Source organism: Seriola lalandi, unplaced genomic scaffold (assembly GCF_002814215.2).
Source record: "Seriola lalandi dorsalis isolate HSWRI2012SDOR001 ecotype SW California unplaced genomic scaffold, Sedor1 jcf7180002054285, whole genome shotgun sequence".
Taxonomy (NCBI): domain Eukaryota; kingdom Metazoa; phylum Chordata; class Actinopteri; order Carangiformes; family Carangidae; genus Seriola; species Seriola lalandi.
The window spans coordinates 302,466-327,084 of NW_019524838.1; the positions used below are offsets into that span (position 1 = coordinate 302,466).

Genomic DNA, 24,619 nt, shown 5'->3' on the forward strand with positions numbered 1-24,619 from the left:
TGCTAGGGGAGGTGGGGTGGAGTGGGGGGGCAGATTTGTGCTATAATGTTTTGGCAGCGCAGCATCAGTGTCCACATGCTCGAAAAACTGGTTTGCATTTAATGGAGAAGAGAAGCAGGATAATACATAGAAACTGTGGGATGGTTTGACTGCTGGAGCCAACAATGAGACCATTTCATCTGGAAGCACAAAGAATAGACCTTAATAAATTTGTCTGGGATCTTGCAGAATATGAAAAGACGTTATTGAATGTGGTTCTGTAGCTGTGCAGGGGTTCGCATCCTGCCAAGATTCCTCTTTAAAGGTCTGCAGTGAAAGAATGAGTCTTTATAGAGGTGAATGCTCGCTTTCCAGCTGTGATGATCGATCTAATCAATGAAGTTTTCCAGACAGCTGTCAGGAGTCTTTTTGAGTTTGTGCAAATGCAAAACAAGTGAGAAAAAAATAACTGAACCTATATTATTAATTAATAGGTGTTTTCTGGGTGTGAGCATATGAAATTTTGTAAAGACAGGACAAAGTGGTTACTGTATACTTCTACAGTACCATGGCTAATGTGTAATGTACCGTATCCAATGGAAACAATTAGCCATATAAAAAGCCCAACATACAGGATGACAGCAGTCAGGGCACAGGAAGGGAGGGGTTTTTTTTTGGAAATTATAACTGTCAAATGGCACAAAGTGTTACCAGACTGCAACAATAATCAGAGCAGTGACCCAGAAAATGGACGTGGAGACAGTGACAATCACAGAGGGACAGGGTCAGGGATGAAGGTGAATAGGAAGATCAAGAGAGCTCCTCAGAGGAGCAGAAAGAGTACCTGTCAACACCCGGAATGGACCTGGATCTAGAGAGGGAGGAGAACAGCTGTCCTGTGACTCAGAGCCTGTCCTCAAATCTGCTGTCACAAGAAGGACTCTTGTACTGTCACAAAAAAGAAAGAGAGGATGAGAGAAAAGACCCTAAGGATACAGAGTGTAATAGCTCTTCCTTGTAGTAGATGAAACTGAAACCATTCCCCATCTGGATGGATTTAGATTAATTACAGTAAGTACTGGGTTTAGCCTGCTAATCTAAAATGACACAGCACAGAGAGACACACACACACACACACACACACAGAAATTCTTAAACTTTTGTCTTGGAAATGCCAGCAGTGCCACAATAGAAGCTATATTGTAATTCCATCCAAAAACAGCTTATATTGTATGATCTTTGGCACTTTGAAGAGTCTGTTTCTACCATAGAGGGAACCACAGCTTCTCAAGTTGTTTTCTCACCTCGCTCAGACAGGTCTGTTTACAACCAGGACTTCTGGCTCACACACATCAGAGCCTGCAGCTCTCTCACTACATCTAAACACTGAACGGATCTCTGAATCTCTGAATCGCACAGTGTGTGTCATTGGGGTCACGTCCAGTACATGCTCACAGTCGCATTTATGTGCATGCACACATGCAAAAACACACAATTGTTTTCATTATGTTTTAGTTATTTTTTTGTGTTTCCAACCTTTTCAAGTTACCCATGATGTAGACCAAAATGAGTCGGGGGAAGAAAAATGTTAGTGTGTCTGTGTATGAGCATTTGTGTGTGTGCCCACAAAAAAGGCAACCATACGCTGACAGAGGGCACAGGGGACAATAAAGTCATTTCCAACATATACAAAAAAAGAACTGAATCAGACAGACCACTGACCTGCCACATGGAGGGCATCATAAAAATTAAAAAATCAGCAAGAATGAACCAGAACAGTAAAGTTGAAGGCCGGACGGCTGAACAATGAGCTGACACTTGCTCTAAAGCTCTGTAAAGCAGAGGGCAGCTGCAGATTCATCTGATAATTCTCTATAGGTTCATCACTACAAGCGTCTTCTTTAATATCGTTAAGTTAAAGTTAAATAAGTTATTTTCACATTGTGACCTGATTATTATATTGTGATTATTGCTGATTTAAATGATATAAATTATGGCAACGACAACGATTTGGTTATGGCTGAGGTTTTTTTAGTTTGGTCACTGTAAAATAAGAAAAACTATGGCAACAAATTAAAACTTCATTCTAAAATTTTCCCACAAATAAAAAAGCTTTTCAGGTGCATCTACTAACCCATCTTCACTTACCACAATTTGAATAACAGACCTGTGTGCTTTCTGTGTCTTAAGACATTTCATGAAATTCTAGGGTACCAGAATGACAAAAATACATTTAATTTTGAATCAGCAAGTGTGCAATTACAAGTTATTTGGAAGGAAATATAGTAAATACCGTTTTTTTTTTTTATTTGTTTTTATATTTTGTTTCTCTTTTAATTAAAATACTGTTTCCTGTGGATACCTGTATGACAGAAGTATATCTGAAGGAGGTTGGGTGACAGGCCGAGTGGAAAAGTTCAGAAACCCTCATGTAAGTTATTGCTTCTTCAAACCCGACACAACAGCTTTTGGGTTTGTAAAATAGACCTTTCCATACTGCTGAATTCACCCAGGGATCTGAACAGTCCAATAATGTTTCAAGTTCTCCTTGTTACACATTTTTTGCACTTGTGAAATTGGTTGGATTGGTGTAGATTACCTTGAATGGGACTTCAGTGAGCGTAGCAGCAGGCACTGCCCTGGAGCCAGCCCAACACATGCCTGTCTAATGGCTGTGATATGTGAGCGGGACAGAGCACGCACTGCACACTGCGCCTCATTGATGAAGACGGGAAGATTTTCCTCTGACCAGGCATGGAATAGCCAGGTGGTCTCACTTTGACATTTTTCATCTGTGCAAATTGGTATGTGTGGGGTAATGTGCATGAGAGAGAGAGAGAGAGAGAGACACACACACACACACAGTAACACGGTGAGTGATTAAGAGAGAGAGGAGAGAATTATGCTTTTCTTATTCCAAAGTTTGTGTTGTCCAAAACTAGCATAGGTGTATGGTAACCAGACTGGAAGAGGACAGATGAAGCGGTTTGGAACAGTTGCCTTGCTGCCAATGTGAGACTGCCGTTCTTCCATTAACACAGTACAGTAGCATGTCTGCCCACTGGATTAGTGAAAAGCACCATTGTACTTAACAATTAACTAGTTTGTTCTTACCTTCATTTATTTGGGCAGGGTTTGTGCAGGACACATGGTCTTATGCAATATGTCACATTCTTTCAGTTATGCACAATTCACCTCCCAGTTGTCTACTGCTGCTGGCCACTAACTGCTCCAATCATGTGCTTTGCTCAAGGACAGCTAAAATATACAGTAGTTGCTATGGAAGAACATTAGTAATGGATTAATTTGAGTCTAGGTTGCCCACTCTGTATGAATAATGTGCATGTTGTTTTTACTCCACACATTAGATTTCTGTCATATTAAAAATTTGGTACCACAATTTATCAACTGTTTACACGTGTACAAATCATTTAAAGGGTCAGTTTAAAATGTTCATAAACGTATTTACACAAGACAACCTAATCACAACTATACTTATAGTAATGAAACCTTCCATTAACTGCTGTTTATTTTTGAAAGGTTGCACTTTGGATGACATCTAATTATTCCTCCTTTTGGGTTTGAATACAGTTATTTACTGGACAAAAGCACCTGCAAAACTAATGTCATGTAATGTTGTTTATAAATGGTTCATATACTAATTATAACTGCTCAATGAGCAGGGGTTAAAATAATGTTATAAAATTTTTCTGTCATTTTCATATTTAACAAAAAATTTACTTGAGCTGTTTTGTCTGCGTCAGATAAACTTGGAGCCTTGGTTTATATTTTCCATTTAATTGAGCTTCATTTCATTTGGGTCTCAGGCTAGAATAGCCGTGAGTGCTGTCACCGTGTCCATAAAATTGATTACAGGAGAACATCCAGAACTTTTATTGCGATGGCACCATAAAACAAAAGCCCTTACTCTCTTGTTTTTAACTTTGTGTCAGAACTGTTCATGTTGATAACTGTGGAGGGTTGTGGAAAATAACCTTGTGAGGCCCGCTCTGCAAAGGACAATTTAAATAATAAACCACTCATAAAACAGTGCAGGAGGGAAGCAGAAATATGCAGTTACACGATGTCACTGGCCTGGATAATGTATCAGACAGTTTCCAAGATGATCCATTACAATAAGCAGTCAGCCATCAGCTTTGTTAAGTCAGATGCTTTTAGATGGTGTCTCTCAATTGTTCCAGCTCATTTAAGAGAGAGACCCTAATAAACTTTCTTGCTGTGGTGCAGCAGGCTCCAGGTGCACAGGAGAGACTATAAATCTCAGGATAATCAGCGAATCTATTTTACAAAACCCATCGAGTGTTTGGTTTTCTGTGGTGAGCCAGTGAGTGAGATACCTTCCTGAAAGTTTTAGAATAACGGCTGTTGAAGGCAGAGATAAATGCCGAGACCTTTTCTCCCAAAAATGTTATCATGTGATCTTTCACTGAGATATGGGAAAATCCTTCCCTGTTCGTTGAAACCTCTAATCTCTCTCTATTTCTCAACAGAGGTGAGGTCTGATCTTTAACTGATGACCCTAGCCATTACAGAGACATGTGGACACAAACACACACACACACACACACACACACACACACACACCTAAACAAAAAGATGAACTGATAGTGGGAAGAGGAAGAATGGGTTCTCACTGTCCTCGCTGACATATTTGGGATTGTATGTTGAAAGACAAGCAGATGGATCGATAAACACACACACACACACACACACACACACACACACACACACACACACACACACACACACACACACACAACAGCAAACAGATCAAGTGACAGGAAAAGTGTTTAACAATGAAGTGTGTAGCTCATAAATCACGGCAGATCTTGCAGTAATGGCCTGAACAGACATCTCTCTCACACTTGGGTTCACATTACGAACAGCAACACTTGGAGCCGCTCCAGAGACTCGCTCTGGCTGTACAGTAGCTCACATACAGGTTGTGAGTCACATAGACGGGGTCAAAGAAAAATCTGGTGAGCGTCAAAACACTCAACATACTTTATTTAAATAGTGTTTCAAAAAGCCCCACATTTATGTTCTCTACATATCCAATTATGTGAATGTAGCTGGAATTGCCGGGGCTCAGCCTGACCTGTGGTTGCTTTGAGCATTTAGCTTTATAAGTTACCCGCCCCGCCCCAAACATAACTCCATAACACTTGAGGTTGTGAGGTTTCACTGCAGCACACGCTGGGCCGCTGTCAAATCTTCAAAAGAAAATTAAATCTTAACTTGGATCCCATTCTATTTTCTTAAAAATATACATATCAAGTGGTAAAAACGTCACATGGGGAAAAGGTTACTCTTAACTTTGTCCGGCTTGTTAGTGAAGTTAGCGAAATCAGCCAATAAGAGTTTCCATACTCAACTAAATGCACTGCAACTGCGCTTTGTCAAGACGCCTGTGAAGAACAATTTTCTCCAGAGGTTCTATTCTCATGGCCATTGTTCTTTTAGCATTTGTAACCTTCTCCTCCATGTTCTCCTCTCTCATCTCGTTTCTCGTCATAGTAGCTGACATATGTGCATCTGTCCACACGCGAGATCGAGATCTTGTGATCAAACATTCAACATACGCCGCTTGAAACAAGACTGTAGCCGACACTTACATGCCCTGGCTGGAGATTTTTTCCATGTAGAGATATTGAACTGGATATGCAAGCATGCTCACGCTTACACACATGTACCAATTGTGTGAATTCTAGCACCATGGTAGCAAGTTTTACCCAAAATGCTGACGAGAGCCATCATTTCTGGCCCCCGTTACAATAACAGTCTGTTAGAGGTATGCTGCTGCTTGTGTTTATAAATGCATGTATATGTGTGTGTGTGTGTGTGTGTGTCACAGGAGTCAGAGGAAGTCTGTCATCACACTTGGCCACACACACACACACACACACACACACACACACACACACACACACACACACACACACACACACACACACAAAAAGCCCTCCTCCCCAGTTTGGGGATCCCTTTCTCCTCTCTGTCTCTTTACATTGGGTTCCATGTCGGTGATCTGGTCAAAGTGCCTTTACAAAGACTGATTAGGGGAAGCTGAAGCCAGTTGTAAGGGCTAAGTTGACAGTGAAGGGAGGTGTGTGTGTGTGTGTGTGTGTGTGTGTCTCTCCGTGTGTGTGGCGGGCAAGCACAAGGAGGGAGGTGAAATTGTCTGTCTGACTGTGTGAGTGTGAATGCACCTTCTGACCCTGTGTGTCAGCCCTGACGTCTAATGGAGAAGCATCCAATGCTGGAACAAGAACAACGGCGACAGGCAGGAGTCGAGATGGAAAGATTCAGACAAAAAAGAGCAAACATGAAGTGAAAAAATACCCGGGGTGATAGTGAATTTGTGAGCAAGAGGGCCAAAGACAGGAGAGAGCAAACACTTGTCAGCATATCTCTTCACCACTGCCCGGTGTGACAGGCATCTATGGGTTTAGCACTATGTGACTGTGTGGTGCTAAAGTCTTCCAACATAATTTCATCACATTTCAGCAACTATGTGCAATAGTCCCTTCTGACGAAGTCGTTCCTGGCCTAAGGCTCTGTGAACAAGCTGAACCGAGGCAGAAATCAGTCATTCCATATAAGCCTGGTATTTCCTGGTGGCACCCACGCTGCCAAGTTTTGTGCAAGTTTGTGGCGTTCTTGGAGAACTAAAGCTCTCTGCTGATTTATCTTGTTTGTTTGTGTGTCTGCATGTGTCGGATTATGGATCTGTAGGCATTGTGGTCTGTGGACAGACTGACCCTGCTTGTTTGCAAACAAGCAGGATAAAAGGGCAGATTACCCAACAAGCTTTAATCGTTTGGGGATTCCATGCAAAATTTCAAATCCTAGGTTTTATACAGCTCATTGTGAAAACTGGGGAACACGGCAATTTACAGGCAAAAGATGATTCCATAAAAGGGAAGAATCGAACAGTGGGAGCTACTTTAGGTGTTTGTTACCTTGCATTTATCCTGAACAGATGTTTCTCTAATGGAGCACTGTAATTAATCTATCTGGTGGATAAAAACTCAGTCTGACTTACAGCACTTTACTTATTTTAAGATTGAAAAATGATCAAACTCATTAAAATTTCATAATATTTCCTCTTGTGGCATAATTGCAGCGATGTCTTCAGTGATTATGTCTCTAACAGTTTGCAGTTACATTCTCAGTGTTGTGTGTGTGTGAGTGTGAGTGAGAGAGAGAGAAAGAGAGAGAGAGAGAGAGAGATAAAGAGAAAACAAAAGAAAAACTATTTGTGGGAGACACTTGTCTGTGTGTTTCACACATGTTTTGACAGTTCTGCAAGCTAATCCCTATTATTGCTTTGCAAGGCTGGGTGTGTGTGTGTGTGTGTGTGTGTGTGTGTGTGTGTGTGTGTGTGGTAAGGAGGTGGGGGTTAGCTCTGGGAGAAAACCTGTTAATGTGTGGATAAAACCTCTGCACAGCCTTTTCCACAACTGATACATTTTCTTGTTGTACATTGTAACTGAATCCTGTATCTTTGCTTATTGAATCTGTCCACTTTCTATTATTACTGGCAATGAATAAAAGTAATTTTTGAAGACAATAGTACAGCTTTTATTATATCTGATTTGAGTCAAACTGAAGTAATAAGTAACTGAGCTGCTGAGAATACATAATGGCTCATATGATCATGAGGTACACAGAATACATATACATGTACTTTCTGCAGATTGTGTATCAGTTCAGTCGGAGAGCTACATCACCCCCTCCATCTTCTTGTGTGGTTTGGAATTCAAACTCTGCTTGGAGGGCATATCTGGGCGGCTGGCCACCTCACCCACACCCTCCAGCCTTTCCTCTTTAGAATCTCCCTGACACACACGCACACGCACACACACACACACACACACACACACACACACACACAACCGCCCATACCCACCACCACCATTTCCAAACACACTCACTCATACAATTGCTGAGACTCTCTTTTCAAACCATGCTAAACCTTTAGGCCCAACAATACAGGCTGGACTAATCTTATAGCCCTGGTCCAATCAGAGGGCTGGAAACTGAGGAGTGGAATTGATTGGCCGGTGGCCACAGGGGCCAGTTAGGGGAAGGAGAACAAGAGGAGACAACCATTGTTGATTGATTACCATGAAAGACACTTTTGTTACCGACTTGAAGGCAGTACACTGTGCCTGTATCAAGAGGAAACGCTAGCAGTCTTAAAATAGGTCACTGCTGCACTAACGCATATACAAGATACTTCACAGAGATAGTGAGGTGTGCACAAGACAATCTCACCACCCCTTCATGAAAGAGTAAGGTCCACAGATTATTAGCCGTGAGTATTATTGATTAGCTGCAGTGCAAAGGTTAGCAGAGCAGTTTCTAACTGTGAATAACACAGCACTTTGGAGAATGAAAACAAGAGCAGAGTGATTGAAGAGACGAGGTGAGGAAATACAGTCAATTAGCCTTGGCTATAAACTTATCAAAACCAAAGCAGCACTTTATATCCACTCAGCGATGCTTTTTTCTTCGTAATTATGACGACATTTTTGGAGTGACTTCAGCTCGCCGCCATCTCATCTTTCCACATTGCAGGTTATGAAAACTGCACCCAGAGAAGATTGAGCTTGTTTTCTCTGCTGGCAGCTTCTTGGTTCCCAGAAAAATCGCTCCGCAGTGTCGGAACACACCAATAAGTCAAGAGGGATTTGAACTGTAGTTTGGGGAGATAAGGTTGAAACATGATCAACTCTGTTCTCAAGGTAAAAAAAAAAAATGATTAGATGGTGCAGTAATCTTATTCACAATCCCTTGGCTTGGGAAATAAGTGTGGTCAAGATACTATAAAACTATATGGGTGCTTGGATTATGTGGACTTTAGGGTTTTATTGATGTGCCTGGTCGCCTGATATTAAACCACATTTTTATCTATTTGATTTCATCTTATTGAATTAGATTTTATGGACCGACTGCTGTTTCTGGAATTTTATCTTCTACGCTACAGGCGAAAAACAATACCGTCTCTGATTCTCATCCAAGTACACCTCCAACTGTTTGCAAAACACACACATGCATACACACGCTTCCCTGGTCTCCTTGTTTGTTCTGCCACATACAGATAATAAAAATAATCCAAAATCACGTCTTTTTACTTCATCTGAGAGCTAGCAGTACCCAGCCGCTGCATGCTCCAGATTGTGTCCTGACAATCCTGCTATATCACGATAAAATGTCTGCTTGCCCCAGCAAACAAACACTTTACAGTCATTTGAATGAACCTGCATTTACAGCCCGTTCACATGAGGAAAAGCATTAATGCGTGACGTAGATCAAATGCAAGATGCAGGAACACCCTCCGTGTGAGCCACCAATCCCACATCCTGCTCACAATGCTACAGCCCTTTGAATCTGAATGTGACCCTTCTAGTGAGTCCACTGCCAAGACGAAGGCTCTCACTGTGTCAGTGGCACTGATAGAAAGAGACAGAGGGGCAGCGTGCCTCTATTCACAGCCAACATACGCATTAGCATAACTCACATAGCGCGGGTAAACCACCTAGCCACCTGTAGCTGCACAGCTCATACTCAGTAACTTCGCCTCTCCCACGCTGCAGCTCTTTCCCAACCGCTTCATTCACTCTTTTCTCTGAATTCCTCGCATTTACTTTTGTGCCTGTGCATGTGTGTGAGTGAGTACGTTTTCTCACTTGTTGCTGCCAGCATAAGCCCGTTATGCCAGACGGTTTTGAGCTAATGCAGTGAGCAGGCTTGAATGGCAAGCAGACATCATTTGTTATGTGCAGAGAGCTAGCTGAGCCTCGGATGGGTAGATGTAAGAGGGGTAGAAAGTTCATGAAAACAGCATGACTCAGAGGATGATGATGGACGCTTGCTGTCTTTATGATCAAAGAATCTTGTGCATGTTAAAGAAATGAGCCCAAAAAATACAGCTGGAGAAACTTGCCATCGTTTATTCTCACTCTCTCTGTTTCTCATGTTAACTTGTTCGAGAGGAGGGGTTCTGTCGAGGATAAGGGGCAGGAGGAGTGTTCTGAAGGCCAGTGGGATCCTCCCCCAGGGTTGTGATTGGCTGAGGCTGTGGTGACTGAGTCCAGGGGAGGCCAGTAGGAAGGTGAGTGGTCTGGGAGCCTGCTAAGGGGCAGGCAGCAGCAGAAAGCCGCCACCACTGCCTCTTATAACCTAGGTACTCCTCATTACGGCTACAGACTGATAGACATAGAGCAGGGGAGGGCTGGAGACAGTTCGAAGAGAGGGAGAGGGAAGGACAGAGAGAAATTGTGAACAGGGAAAGTTAGGAAATAAGCAGTCCTACTTGTGTGCTCACCCTTTCTTGACTGCTGCCTCCCCACTCCACCTGAGGCACATATACACACACACACAGGGAGGTGTTTCAAGGAGGCTTAGAGGGCTGACTCTCCAGGGAAGAAGGGAATTAAACACTTTTGTTTTCAATCCGCCGCATCCATACTCAGGAGAAAAAAAGGGATTACAGCTTGTACGCCTGCCCCACTTATTCCTCTCTTCTCTCTGCATTTTGTTGTCACTGAGTTACTTTGGACACTTTGGATACAACCTTCTTGAATTGTTGGTCCGAGCTCAGAGAGGCATGGCACACGGACAAAAGAGCCACAGGTGGGCATTAACCCAGGGCTCCTTCAGCTTGGCACTGGGCCTGTCGCTCTTCTCCCTCCTCCTCCTCACCGTCTCAGCCGCAGATGAGTACGACTACTACAGCTGGCAGGCGGACAACTTCCACAATGGCCGCTTCTACACCAAGCAGCCCCAGTGTGTGGACATACCAGCTGACCTGCGCCTGTGCCACAATGTGGGCTACAAGAAGATGAGGCTGCCCAACCTCCTGGATCACGAGACCATGCCAGAAGTCAAGCAGCAGGCGGGCAGCTGGGTGCCACTCCTGGCCAAACGATGCCATGCTGATACCCAGGTCTTCCTGTGCTCGCTGTTTGCACCTGTGTGCCTGGACAGGCCCATCTATCCCTGCCGCTCGCTGTGTGAGGCTGTGAGGGACAGTTGTGCTCCAGTGATGGAGACCTATGGATTCCCCTGGCCGGAGATGCTGACCTGCGATAAGTTCCCCATTGATAACGACCTCTGCATCCCCATGCAGTTCACTGGGAACCATGCGACCCAGCCACCAGGTACGGCAGCTGTGTACACATACACCCACTCTGACACACACCTTCATTCAAGCATACTCACACACTAAAGTGTAAACATATACACACACATTAAATTTTAGTATGGGCCTTGAAAGAGTCACTTGTAGAAATTATAGCATATAAAATGTGTTTTTGGCAACATGTTAACTTGACATTTTGCACAATTTCTAATTTTAATCACCTCTAAAAATTCAACATTTCATGTGACAAGTTCAGTAACCACATTACAACCAGTTTAAGTTAAATAATAAATCAATAAATACAACTTTAATAAAACTTTTCCAGCACAAAAAAACATGCTGTATTGATTGTTAATATTCTGTTTGAACTATAGTTTATATTGTGCTAATTTTAGTTTTTAAATATGAAGTATAACACTTGCATTTTAGTAAGCAATATCAATACATACATTAGCATGCATTTCAAATAAGGCACCAGTTTTAAAATGAAATGGTAATAAAAAAAAAGCTGAACTTATTGCTATACTATATGACTTGTGTTGTGCGGACACAAATGCAGAATTAAAACACTATCAAAGAAAAACAAATGAAGAGCAAATGAGTTTGTCTCTGCATTGAAAATTACAGGACTTTGATTCATGTAACATAATAACATTACTAAGACAGATGAGTGTTCAAGAGCCTGCAGAGTCAGAAACAGTGAGAGTCTGAAAACGGCTGGGAGGCTCATATGGTTTCCCCACACTGCAATCATGACAGATGAAAGTTTGAGTGAGAGACTATCCAGAGGAGGTCAGGGAGGGAGACGGGAGCAGGAAGAGGCTACAGGGGAAAGTTCTTGGGTAAGTGGACAGTTCAGTTCAGGGAGGCTCCCTGCCATCTACATACGCCTCAGGGAGGGACAGAGACAGACTGAGAGAGACACATGAGACAGAGGGACTCCGGCAGCCAGATCGGTCACTGAGTTAAGATAAATGCACTGTGATGTTAAACACATCTCAACCCGAAAAGGTGACACACATGCACATGCATACACACGCGCCTTTATCAGCAGACATCCATCAACAGCTAATCAATCAATATAACAACTGAGTTAATGGAGATGGTCTTATTTCTTGCATGCAACTCACAGGCTGGTCTGCAGAGTGTAGATAAATGAACAAATAAAGCCTAGGAAAAAAAAAAAAAAGAGCACGCTGCAGGGTGTGAGAGAGCTCTGATTCACAAAAAAAAAAGAAAGAAAATGAAAATATTATATAATTTTTTTTTACAGACGAGTGAGAGGACAGATGGGCCAATCGTGAGGTGTGAGGGGCTGAGAGTGGGAACTAGATAGAGCAGTAGGTGTGTGCATGTGTGTGTGTATGTGCACCGGGACTACTTAAGCAGCCCTCTTCACAAAAGCAGTCAGTGCTGAGAGGGGGAGAGAGGGAGTTGATGAGGGACTTTAGTCAGTGCAGGGGGACAGTCCCCACTGTGTCCCAGCCTGCTCAGCCTTTGTTGCGTCTGGCAGCCGGCAGGCCAATTAGCTAGAAGGCCAATTACTGAGCTCCCACTAATTAGTCGACATGACAGGACAAGAGAGGCAGGCAGAGAAAGGGACTGGCTAAAGTCTGATTGTCCCTGAGAGAGGCGAATGGAGAGGAATGAAAAGAGGGGGAAGCGGGAGAGTAAAGAGAGGCAGACAGTGCGCAGGAGAGGAGAAAAGCTGCTTCCTGCAGCATAAAAAGTGTCCGCCTCTCTGCTTTCAATAAGGACTCAAAGAAAACAGTTTGTTATTCCCCTATATTCCACTTCTTACCTTTAACCATTTATTGACATATTTCTTCCACTTTGTTTGAAGGGTTCCTGCATGATACTTCATTTAAAGAGTAAATGCTTAACTTGAGCTATTCTTTGACATATTACACTTATTCAACAATCATAAGTTGTTGGACATATGTTTGCATTTTATCAGTACTGTTCACAGTATGCTGATATCTAACAATCTAGGCTGATAAGAAAAATTTAAACAAAAAGTGGGAAAAGATCATTGGAGGATTCTCTGATGAATTCACGCAGAGCTGACTTATTCCATTAGGGAAAATGGCTGCTCTGTTTTTGTGGGACTGGTATCAACTATGTGACATTTTGGCTCTGCAGAGCCATAACTCATTCTTTTACATGCTCCTTGAGAAGGAGGCAGCCTCAACCTTTTCTGTCACCTCCTCAAAAAGGCCACTGTTTGTTGATCCTATCTAATCAAACAACGATCAGAGGCGGCAACATTACAGGAAGTGGTAGTCGAGATCAGTGCAAACATATAGAGGGATCTCATGCAAAAAAGGAAAGAGATGAATGTGTTGAATGATTTTTTTAAAAGAATAAACCAAAATTGGAATTTTGGTTAAGTTTGAAAATTCAATTTAGACTGCTTGCTTGTGTATGTGTGTGTGTTTTTAAAACTGAGAGTGAACCCGTATCACTTCTAGCCCGGAGGCTCAGTCACTGACATTTTGTTAAGAACCAGAGATTCTCAGATGTGCCGATGAGGCCATCCTGAGGACAAGCTTTTGGCTCTAAAACACACACACACATGCATGCAGATGCACACACACACACACGCACACACACGCGCGCAGAAACACGTGCACACATACATACACAAACACAGCCAGCAATAATAAAGAGGAATTTCAGAGAAGAACTCTTAGAAGTGAGTTTCCTGGGAACCCTCTGTGTTAAAGAACATGGACGGCTCTCTTCACACAGGATCACATGAGGACTCGTGGTAATCCAGGTGGACCTTGGCGAGTTGATTCAATCACAGGAATTAAGTGCTCCTCTACCTGCCGCTCTCCTTGTCTGGGAGGGCCGATGCTATCTGAGCTATTCTGCAATTACATGATATAGCACGGTTCGAGGGCTCCTGTGGAAACTAACAGTACAGAGTTAGATTCACTTTCCACCTCTCTGTCATAGCCAAAACTGAGAGGAACACCACCAACATCTGAGCTCAGGTTGTGTGTGTGTGTGTGTGTGTACGATTTCTGGCATGTGTGTGCATATGTGTGTGTAACAGGGGCCCATGGGGTGTGTGATTATGTGAAACACAAGTCTGTAGATATTATACCAGGGAAGACAAGCAGACTGCTGACAAAAGAGGGCCCAGGCATCCAGGGAGGAAAAAAGGCCAGCTGAGCTCATTCTGTCAGGTAGAGCACAGTTAATGCCACCCATCAACTCCGCCTTATGGATTTAATGATGTTACCTTTATCTACTGTCAGCATCGGTATATCAATCGGTACGATAAGCGTCTGCAGGATTCTGCTTTAGTGCATGGGGTAAACTCCATAATTCAAATTGCATGTTTCCACAGAAAATGCACTCCGAGACAATACGCACGTTGTCCTGTGAAAGTCGCTGAAATTGCGTGGTGTGAAAGATATTGTCTGTCTTTGCTGTACTCACTGATGTGGCTAGTGTCAGTTACAACTGTGCTAAAGGAGACGGGCAGCACTGTCAGGTCCCCAGCAGCACAATGGGCGCTACTCATGTGGCCTTGGCTGCTATATGAAAGGGAAAATGTGATCCAATGGTCTGTGCATGGAAGACTGCCTAGGCCTTTTGAGAATGTATTTTTTCTTCTGTATAGGATTCCTACAGATGCAAGGAGCGTGCTGTGTTTTAGAGGCCTCCGGGGCTGCCTGCGGGCCATGTTTAAGTCCTCCTCTGTCTGTCTGCATGCCGCATTTAAACAGATGTTAGGCCCTCCAACATAAATCACACGCTGCATTTCATCTCCGGCACAGCACCGTTTTATGTCATAAGTGTTGCTGCTCGTAACTTAAAGGGCCCAAATGAGGCATGAGATAGTGACCCGCGCATACTTTAAATGGAACGTAAAAGTCGTTGTGATGCTCAGGCTGAAAGGGATGAGGTTAAAGACACGTCAGGGGATCAGATGACGATATTGTTAGATCTGGATATCTTTTTTATAAAGAAGTGTGTGTGTGTGTGTGTGTGTGTGAGAAAGAGACAGAAAAAGTGAGCACTACATGTATAAATTTGCAGATACTGTAACCAAGATTTCACCTGACTATAAAGTTGATTTTCAACCAATTTTTGAAATGTTGCCTATGATGAAATGTGACTTGTGTTCCCAACAGAATTTTTGAAGTGAATGAGAAGGATTCTTTAATTTCATGTCATGGCAAATAGAGTCTTTTAGGAATTAATTGTGATTGGTAAATTAGTTTTTCACTTTTGGCCACTCATTAATGATCATAATTTATGTTGTTGAAACTACGTAATTAAATAAACACACACAGCCAACTCCCCATTGCACCAACTAATTACAGCAAAATGATGATAATGATAAAATCATTGTGATGTCATGTTTTTGGAGCTCACAGCTGACAAATATTTAAGAGACATCTTTCACATCGATGCACAATAACACTTCTTTGTGGGGCCTTCTATTCCAAAACTGTGTCATTATTTGACAAATGACTTTTCACATCTTTATCATTAACATCAGACGTGTTCTCAAGCTCGATCAACAATTGCTTTGTAATACTGAGGAGATTTTTGTTGCATTTTGCTGTTTTCAATCAGCATCACTAGCTAAAGCAGGTTAAGTGAACAGCAGGCGAGAGAGACTGAAATGGAGAAAGTGATATTAACCTCATAGCTATGACTAAGTGAAGTTGTGCAGTTAAATTGCTGGAATCTTGCCGTATGTCATTTCCACTCTGGCTTGCACTTTGAAGATTAACAGCAGGGCTTTCCACCGGAGCACCTCCCAACGCACTCTGCTCCCATCATTCTTCTCCTCTTATCCTCAATCACTGGCTCCTCATCCTCAGACAATATTATAACATTCTTCACTGTGATTGGGAACATTAATGTTTCTGTTATTAAGTCTATAATCCAGCATGTAAATGACGAAGTGCAGCAGACAAGAGGTAGTCAAGTCCAAAGTCAACTGAAGCAAGAACGTGATATTCACAATTTAATCACATGGCATGGTTTGAAAAAAAAAAAAAAAAAAAAAAAAAAAAAATTCCTAAGCTGCTTTGAGTTGATGGTAAAAGTACATTAATGACCTAATGTCAAAATATTTGCTGAGTAGAAACGTGTCCAGGAAAAAAAAACACACCAGGCTACGCAGCAATGATTCTCATCAGAACAGAACGGTGATTCCCCCGACAGGGAAAGTGATGAGGGCAGTCATCGCTTAATTGATTTCTCCGCGGCATTCAAACGGTGGTTGTCGGTCCAAGCTCAACTAAGTTTCATGGAGGGGCTGCACTCTCCTGACACATGCTCTGGCATCAGCACAGCTGGGCCTCCAGCCAACATACCACCCCTGTGAAACCAGAATGAATGCCTGTGGAGTCTGAATAAGACGTAACAGCTTCAAGGGAATCATTCAAAACAAGACAAATCCAGAGCAGTTTTGGCGTCTCTTGATCTCTGTGTGTGTGCGCGTGTGAGTGTGTGTGTGTGTTTCCATGCTCTTGTCCCAGTCTTCTTGTCAACACCAGACAATTAGAGGCCTGACCCTGTAGGCCTCGCAGGTTTCCCGCCTGTGAAAGCATGGGAACCCTCAGAGGAGAAAACTGGCAGTAACTCTACAAGAACATGGTTCAACTCCCTCCGACATACGAGCGCGCACACACATACACTCAGCAGTGGTTAGGGGGTTCACCTCCCCACGACCCGAGCAGCGAAGCATGCTACACTTTGACCCCTCTCATTATCTGCGCAGACGCTGAGGTTTGGGCTGAGGTGATAACCTTTGAACCCTGACTTTTAACCCAGGGGCTGGACTGGGCTAGGATAGTCCTCTGTGTGTGTGTGTGTGTGTGTGTGTGTGTGTGTGTGTGTGTGTGTTCGCACGAGTGCGTGTTTGTAAGTGTGACACAGAGGAAAAGAGAGAGCTATAATCATATTTCTCTGCCCTGTAGGTGTGTATACGTGGTGTGGAGAAAAAGATTTCTATACACTACCACGTCCTTCTCTCCCTGACCTTTTCTAATATTATACCTTGTTCTTTCATTTGGCCCAAGGCTCCGTTTCGTGCATGAGTGGACTGATATTAGATGTGTACAACCAGCCCCTCTGGGATTACATGGAGTTTATGTAGTAATTGTCATAATAAAGTTTTATATTGAAGAGCCTTCTGAGAAAATTGCAAGGTAGTATGAAGCATGTCTGTGTGTGTTTGTGTGTCTGAGAAAAAAGAGATTGAAGTCTCTGAAAGCAAGTTTTGAAAGTGGCGTGGGTGATAGAAGTGAGACAGAATATTTGCTCAAAATGTGACGATAATAAATCATATATCCAAGCATATTTTGACAGTTTCCTACGGTATACATGAGCGTAAAAGTGAACAAGCGAGATTTAGCAATAAACAAATAAAAGACTTAATGTAAGGGCTGCATTTCTGCTCTCTCACGCTGTGTCCCCACTGTGGAGGTGCACAATAACAACAATCACAAAGTCCTAAATCAAAGTCAGTGAGGCCAAACATGCTTTTGAGCAAAGCAAGCATGACCATAAATTCAGAGTTAAAAATAAACCGAACTTGTTGCTTTGGTTTCCCCTCGCTGTTTCACAATGTGTGGTTGCTGTGTGGCCTAAATGCTGGCTGTGTGTGTGTACTGAATCACTTTTCACCGTGTTCAGCTGCTCCTGCCGCAGCGTTTACCTTTCTGCACAGCCAAGACCACGCGTGCACCACCAAAATATACAACGGCCAGAATAAAAACATTTTCTCCAATGTAATTGCAGGGCAAACATCAGTCAGACTGCTGGACTATATATTCGCTCCACGGCAAATAGCCTCTGACAAGAGGAGGGGGGCTGCAAATAAGTGCCTCAAAAGTGGTCAGGGCTTAACGATTTCATACTGACACGGCTTTGGTTTTGCTGACTGCACTTGACTAACAATGACCTCAACTCAGCTGTTAGATATTAGCTAATCCGGGCCTTAATAGCACCAAATGAAATGTGATTCAGTGTAGTAATTATTTTCCTCTCCCCTCAGTGTCGAAGGTGTGCCCTCCGTGTGACAACGAGCTAAAAGCGGACAACATCATGGAGCATTACTGCGCTAGTGACTTTGGTAAGTACGAGCAATTGAAAAGACCTGCATAGACATTTATAGAGTGTAGTACAGGGCAGTTTACTTTGTGGTGCCCTAAATAGGAAAAAAAAAGAAACCTACAGTTGTAACATTCACTGCCTGAAGGTGGAGCAGATGTTGCAGCAGCTATTGCCTTCTTTGCCTGTAGGTGGCGCTACTGACTGCTTAGTTTGGTCTCAGCTGGTCTGAAAATACCTGAACCTGCAAAAATCTGTAGCTTGCTGAATATAAATAAAACAGTTTGTGAGTGACTGCAAGCAACACAGTACAACTGCATTGTGAACACCACTCGTAGTTTTATATTTATCAAAAACCGTGTAACCGTGCGAACAAATCATTTCGCCACAGGCTTCATCAGGAGTTACAAGTCTTTTCACAAGTTGTTTGAGGAAAGCAGTTGAAAGGCACCAGTATGTGCCATCATTAATCCATCAGAAAATGTGTTTTGGCTTGGGAGAAAGATACTCTGAGAGCAGTAGTTTGTTACATGTCTACCTGGATGCTAATATCATTACATTGTGTAGGAGAGTAAAAGTAATAGCAGGATTACAACAATCAAATAACTCTATCCTTCATACAAATTCACGCATGCACGCACGCACGCACGCACACACACACTTTTTCAATAAAAAAAAATCATCAATCATTAAAATATTATGCAGTGTAAAAAGTTATTCATTTAAAAAAGCCTTAATATTTTGTTTATTGAAGTATAAATTTATCGTTTCAGTTTTGATCTTGTTTCTCCTGGCAAGTGTTTGTAGAAAATGCTCAAAGTGAGCACCGACATGAACAAGCAAAGCACATTAATTATTCCCTCTTTTCTTCTTATAAACTGATAAATTGATTTAACAGCTTCCAGTCCCCAGCGTCCATTCAACACCAATTTCCAAACTTTCCACTCTCCAGCAGTTCAGGTTCACCACAGTAATGACCCGTGCGCGAAGCCAGAACATAATTATTTCATTATTTCTGCTCATCGAGGCTTTTGGCCCATCGTACTCCGCAGCAGATGAGTTTCTGCTTGCATGGACTGTTGCCCCAGTTTCTAGAGTTAATGACATATTGTTCTCCATTTTCTCTGGTCATAAGATTCGAAACACTAAACTAGAAATTGTGATAAAAAAAAAAAAAAACAACAACTCATAACCTTGGGAAACATGGCTTATGTTTCTCAGCAGATTAGTGATAATAGTGTGACTGAAAATGAAGTGCGGCAAGATCGGTGCTGAAAACCATATTTCTATGCTGTAGTGTCCCACAGAGGACAGGAGTTTAATCTATCTTCTGGTGATTACCCACACCTCCGAAATGTCCCGAATATACAGACCACGACCCGTTATAAATAATAAATTAATAAACACCCGACACATTACATCCAACAACAACAACAAAATACGTCTCGGTGCACATTGCTCACACTTTGAGCTGCTGCCAAAACATAGGCTCACCCTCTGTAATTAATCATGACTTTACCTAATCACAGATGTTTATTTGACTGATTAATTGCAGGATTGCATGTCTCTATCCTTTAACGTGAGGGTGTTTTTTCGAGGATCAGAAAGCAAAACACAGATTCTTTGTGTTCATTAGAATGAAACATGATTACATGTGAAAGCAGATAGTTGGACGCTTTATTGGCCACGAATTTATGTGAGTACATGAGACATGAGGATGAGTAAATAAAAGTCGAGATAACCGTGATGTATGGATTTGGAGATCAAGGCAAGAATGACTCTACGGTGTTATTCTATAGGGTGATAGCTGATTAAAGTTTGATCTCGCGCCTCATGAATGTTATTACCTATTCATCTTTGGACACTATTTACCCTCAGAGCATTTTGAACTTCGTGTTTTGTTACGGTCTACTTTTGATGTCTGATCTCTCCGCATTCCTTGTACCATCCAGCCAGGGGCGGACCTAAACAATAATTCAGGGCGGGAATTTGACTCCATCCCAGGACACCCTCACACAAACCATCAGACTGCTAATGTTATGGACTAACCCTAACTGGTTATACATTTGGCCAGTATGTTCATCTGGGAGGGAAATGATCCAGATTACAAGATACAAAAATTTGTGAGTCAGCAACAAATATGAAAAAAATATGTTCAATTATAAATATTATTGTACATTCTAAAAAATGTTTTTCCCATTTTAGAAATTGCATGTTATTAAAGGAAAAAGAGGAGCTACATATGTACTATATAGTCATAGTGTAAAACCCCATGTCGGCTATAAAAAGCTATATTACGTCAATAAGTTAACAGAAAATGAGGTGAATGGCAGAAGTTTTCTACTGCTCTGAACGAGGGTAAACAAAAATCACCTGACTGCTTTCAGATTTCAGTCTTCACTTTTCTGACCACATTATTATTGGTGGCATTATCAAAGGCAATCTCAATGTAGAAATACAAGGGCCAGCAGGAGCAGCGCTGCAGAAGCAACGCTGTGGACACACACTGCGAGCCGCAGCAGTTCATGTAGCCGTCGCACACACAGGTGAGGTGATGCAAGAGGCCGGTCAAATCATTCCTGACTGTTATGTTATCGCTGATCATGGCGCAGGCCAAGACGACCCTCAGACCACCAGGAAATGTCCCACCACAGCACCCAGCAGCACGGAAAAAATAACTAGAGTAGAAAAGAAAAGCGGCTGGGACGACGGTCTGGCAGGAAACAGCCTACACCTGCTCAGTACAGTGGGAGAGGCTGCTTTCTTAAGCTTTAGAGGGAAACCTGTTTAACCTCAAAATGACAACACACTCACTTCTCTCTCATTTTCTTTCCATCTGCTTATACCCTCTGCTGACTTTAAAGACAGTGACTTTGTGTACCGACGTGGGCGCAGCTTGTCACAGGGATACTGGCCAGGCTACAGTGGGCCCCACTGGATCACTTATAAGTGAATATACCTGAATACGGGTGGGCATTCGAAGTGAAGCAGGGAGGGAAATGATTTTATCCTTCCTATCTTTGCTGAACACACACATACATGAATGCAGTCATTCACAAAAGTACACACGCGCTCAGGTATGTCGGCACGCAAACGCAGCACATAAACACACGTCCTCAGTGAGGGAGCTGGACGTGAATCAGGACGTGGATGAAAGGCAATTCAACACACACATTCCTTCTTGAACATGCTATCACTTCACATGTATACGTATCAGAGTGCACCCAGGGGTGTTTATGCAACTGTAGACAAGCAGGCGAGAAGTGAAATGGCGATCTTCCAGCAGGCATGGGTACATAGCGATGTTTCATTCCAACCCTGCGCCTTTGCCCTGCCCATGATTGATTTCACCTGTCAAAATGTTCACCCAGAGAACTCCACTCTCAAAGGCCTGACAGTTCAATTTTAATCTTTTAAATTTAAAAATATGAACTAATAAACATGAATCTCAACGGGAGATACAACTCAGTGGTTCATTAGGTTGATAGACCTGAGTTTGCTGTAACCAAACTCCACATATACTGAAAACTGTGCACAGAGGTCTGTTCTGTACTTTTGCTTAAAGATATACAACTGAATACACAAATGAATAGAAAGGCGCAAAAATAACAACTAGAAACTTGACCTGAACTTGACTGCTGTGAGATTTGACTTGAGACAAGACGTCGCTCACAACAAAAACAATCAAGTCAAGCTTCGACCTTGTAAAAGACCTGATACAATCAAACAACAATTTTAATTGCCACATCATTTAAGGGTCAGCACTTGCACCTTGACTTGCAACATGTTGAGGAGGACTTGTGATTTGACTTGAACTTACATTGGAGAACTTTAAAACTAGCTTTTGTTTTACTTCCAAAAACATGTCCTCCTTGTCGTTTATGGGTTTTCCCCAAGAAGTCAGACACAAAAAAAAAAAACCACAGGATGCAATTTCTGTACGCTGTGGGAGAGGTTAAATGATAATACCCAGGAGAGGTGTAAAATAGCTTCTTCTTTGGCAAGCAAAGAGCTCAGTGATGTTCCTGCAGGAAGAAGCAAAGTCTCAGCTGCGAGTAATAGAGGAATCAGAGTGACACAGTAACAGCTTCTGGGTGTAAATATCTGTTTTATAGAGAATAAGAGTTAAAATATCTCTTCCTCTCTTCTTCCTCAGCCCTCAAGATGAAAATTAAGGAGGTGAAGAAAGAGAAGGGAGACCGGAAGCTGATTGCAGCACAAAAGAAAAAGAAAGTGTTGAAGCAGGGCGTGCTAAGGAAGAAGGACCTGAAGAAACTGACCCTGTACATCAAGAATGGCGCCAACTGCCCATGCTCCCAGCTGGACAGCCTGGGCTCCAATTTCCTCATCATGGGCCGCAAAGTGGACCAGCAACTTCTGCTCATGTCCATTCACAAGTGGGATAAGAAGAGCAAGGAGCTCAAGTTTGCCATCAAATACATGAAGTCCCATCAGTGTCCCACCTACCACACCGTCTTCCAGTGACGTGGCCCGCCGTGCCGCTCGCAGAGTCCACAATCGCTTCCCACACTCCACCCCGTTTCACATAGATCCTAATTCTCGTTCCACTAATGCATCCCTGAACCCCAGATCCCTGCAGAATCTTTTATCAGCCCACGAAATAGTCCTACAACGGGCTGCAGGGTGGTCAAGCTTTTATTTTCTCAGCTTTATCATGAATCAGGTAGTCGAGGGGGTCGTTCTGAATCTGACATATTAATGTTGGAGAGGCGAAAAGCTGCACATTCTGCACTTCCCTCCAAATAATAAAAGTCCCAAAGAAACCACAGATTTCTAACAATTAGGAAGAAAAAAAAGACATTTTCATCTTCCCTTTGCAATTTAATTCTTTCCTTTTCTGATATAGTAGAACCAATCACTTGTATATCTTACAGCAACTTTATCAATAAAACAGTAGCATTAAGAAATGGGAGCATAAAGATTTGAGGCAACTATCGGAGGGAAAACATGTTTGATAATGTGATGATTACAGGCAGACAGAATGAGAAGGGAGCTGAGTGGGAATGCAGGGTTTGTTTCAGTGTAAGAAGAGCTGACAGAAATGATACGCTACAGTACATGTGGGCTGTGCAATGGGCCAGTGCACATGCTGGCACAGAGCTCCGAGGAACAACATCAAAGCAGAGAAATGTAGATGATCTACTTAACTGTGTGTTTTAATAATGTAAAAAGTAGGTAATTCAGATGAATACTAGATTATTAGAAAACTGGGCTTTTTTTCTTTTATCCCTTCTGGGGAAGAAGACGGAACGAGACAGACCGGCGGACTGGATGATGCTTCCACTGACTTTGTACAGCACCGTTTTTTTGCGGCCTGAAAGAGGGAAACTTGAATACTTTTTTCTTTTTGAATTGGAGAGAGCAGGAAGTTAAGGTAAAGAAGACATCTTCCTGAAAACAAGTGGAGAATAAAAGAGAAAGAAAGAGAGAGAAAGAGACTCTGGACAGAACCTTGTTGGGTTGATAAGTCTCTGGTACTCGCTATTTTTCACTATCACTTTTCAAATGTTTCTTTTTTTTGTACTTACATTTTTTTTTTTAATTGCTTCAGTTAAACTTCTATGGTATGAAAGCAGAAATCATACATACAGACATAGCACCTGAATTCACTGTTGCCGTAGCAATAAGAGATGAAATTTTAACTTTGACAATATTTTCTAATCAGTTAACCTGTAAGTAGTTCTGTTACTGAAATACATCTTTGTTTTACAAAAAAGTAAATGAATAAAATATATTTGAAATTTTTATAAAGAAGACCTCTTTGAAATGTGCTATTTCTTTACCACCACGATTAAACCACTATGTACAAAATCATCATAAAAAATAATCTTTTTCTGACTTAACCACCTGGAAAAAGCTTGGTTGAGAAAACACATAGTCCTAGTAGGTTCCTGGGTATTTGTAAGGCTTAAAAATTTTTATTTTTCATTTAAAATCAGAAAAGTGACTCAAAGTTTTTTGCATTTTATACTTTTTACAGATCAAATTGTTTCCATGAAATTTAAAAAGAAAAAAAAAGTGGAAAATTAAATTGAGCTAAGTGTTTAACAGACCTAAACTAAGTTAACATTTTTCCACAAACACAAAGGATTGTGAAAATGCACGATGCCATGCACCTCCAGTTCTCCTCTCAAAGAGAAGAAAGAAGTGAAACCTCAACTGCGCTCTGTGCAATGCCAAAATCCTCCAGATCCACACTGGGCCCTCAGCTTTACACAAAGCCTGGGCTACAAAAGAGTAAAGGGGTGACGCAGACAGACAGCAGGCTGCAATGCAACAGACCAACTTGATCAAAACCGCCCAGCGTTTAATCACAACGCACGCACAACTAATTCACTGAAATAAAAAGATCTGGCAACTTTG

General features: G+C 42.2%; 1 protein-coding gene across 1 annotated transcript; it reads left to right on the forward strand.

Annotated features, from left to right (window-relative positions):
- The first annotated feature begins 10,125 nt into the window (after window positions 1–10,125).
- On the forward strand, window positions 10,126–24,010 carry sfrp5 (secreted frizzled-related protein 5). The gene is made up of 3 exons (XM_023405764.2): window positions 10,126–11,168; window positions 18,180–18,257; window positions 22,392–24,010. The coding sequence occupies exons 1-3, from the start codon at window positions 10,616–10,618 to the stop codon at window positions 22,718–22,720; spliced, it is 960 nt and encodes a 319-aa protein (XP_023261532.1). The 5' UTR covers window positions 10,126–10,615; the 3' UTR covers window positions 22,721–24,010.
- The last annotated feature ends 609 nt before the right edge of the window (window positions 24,011–24,619 follow it).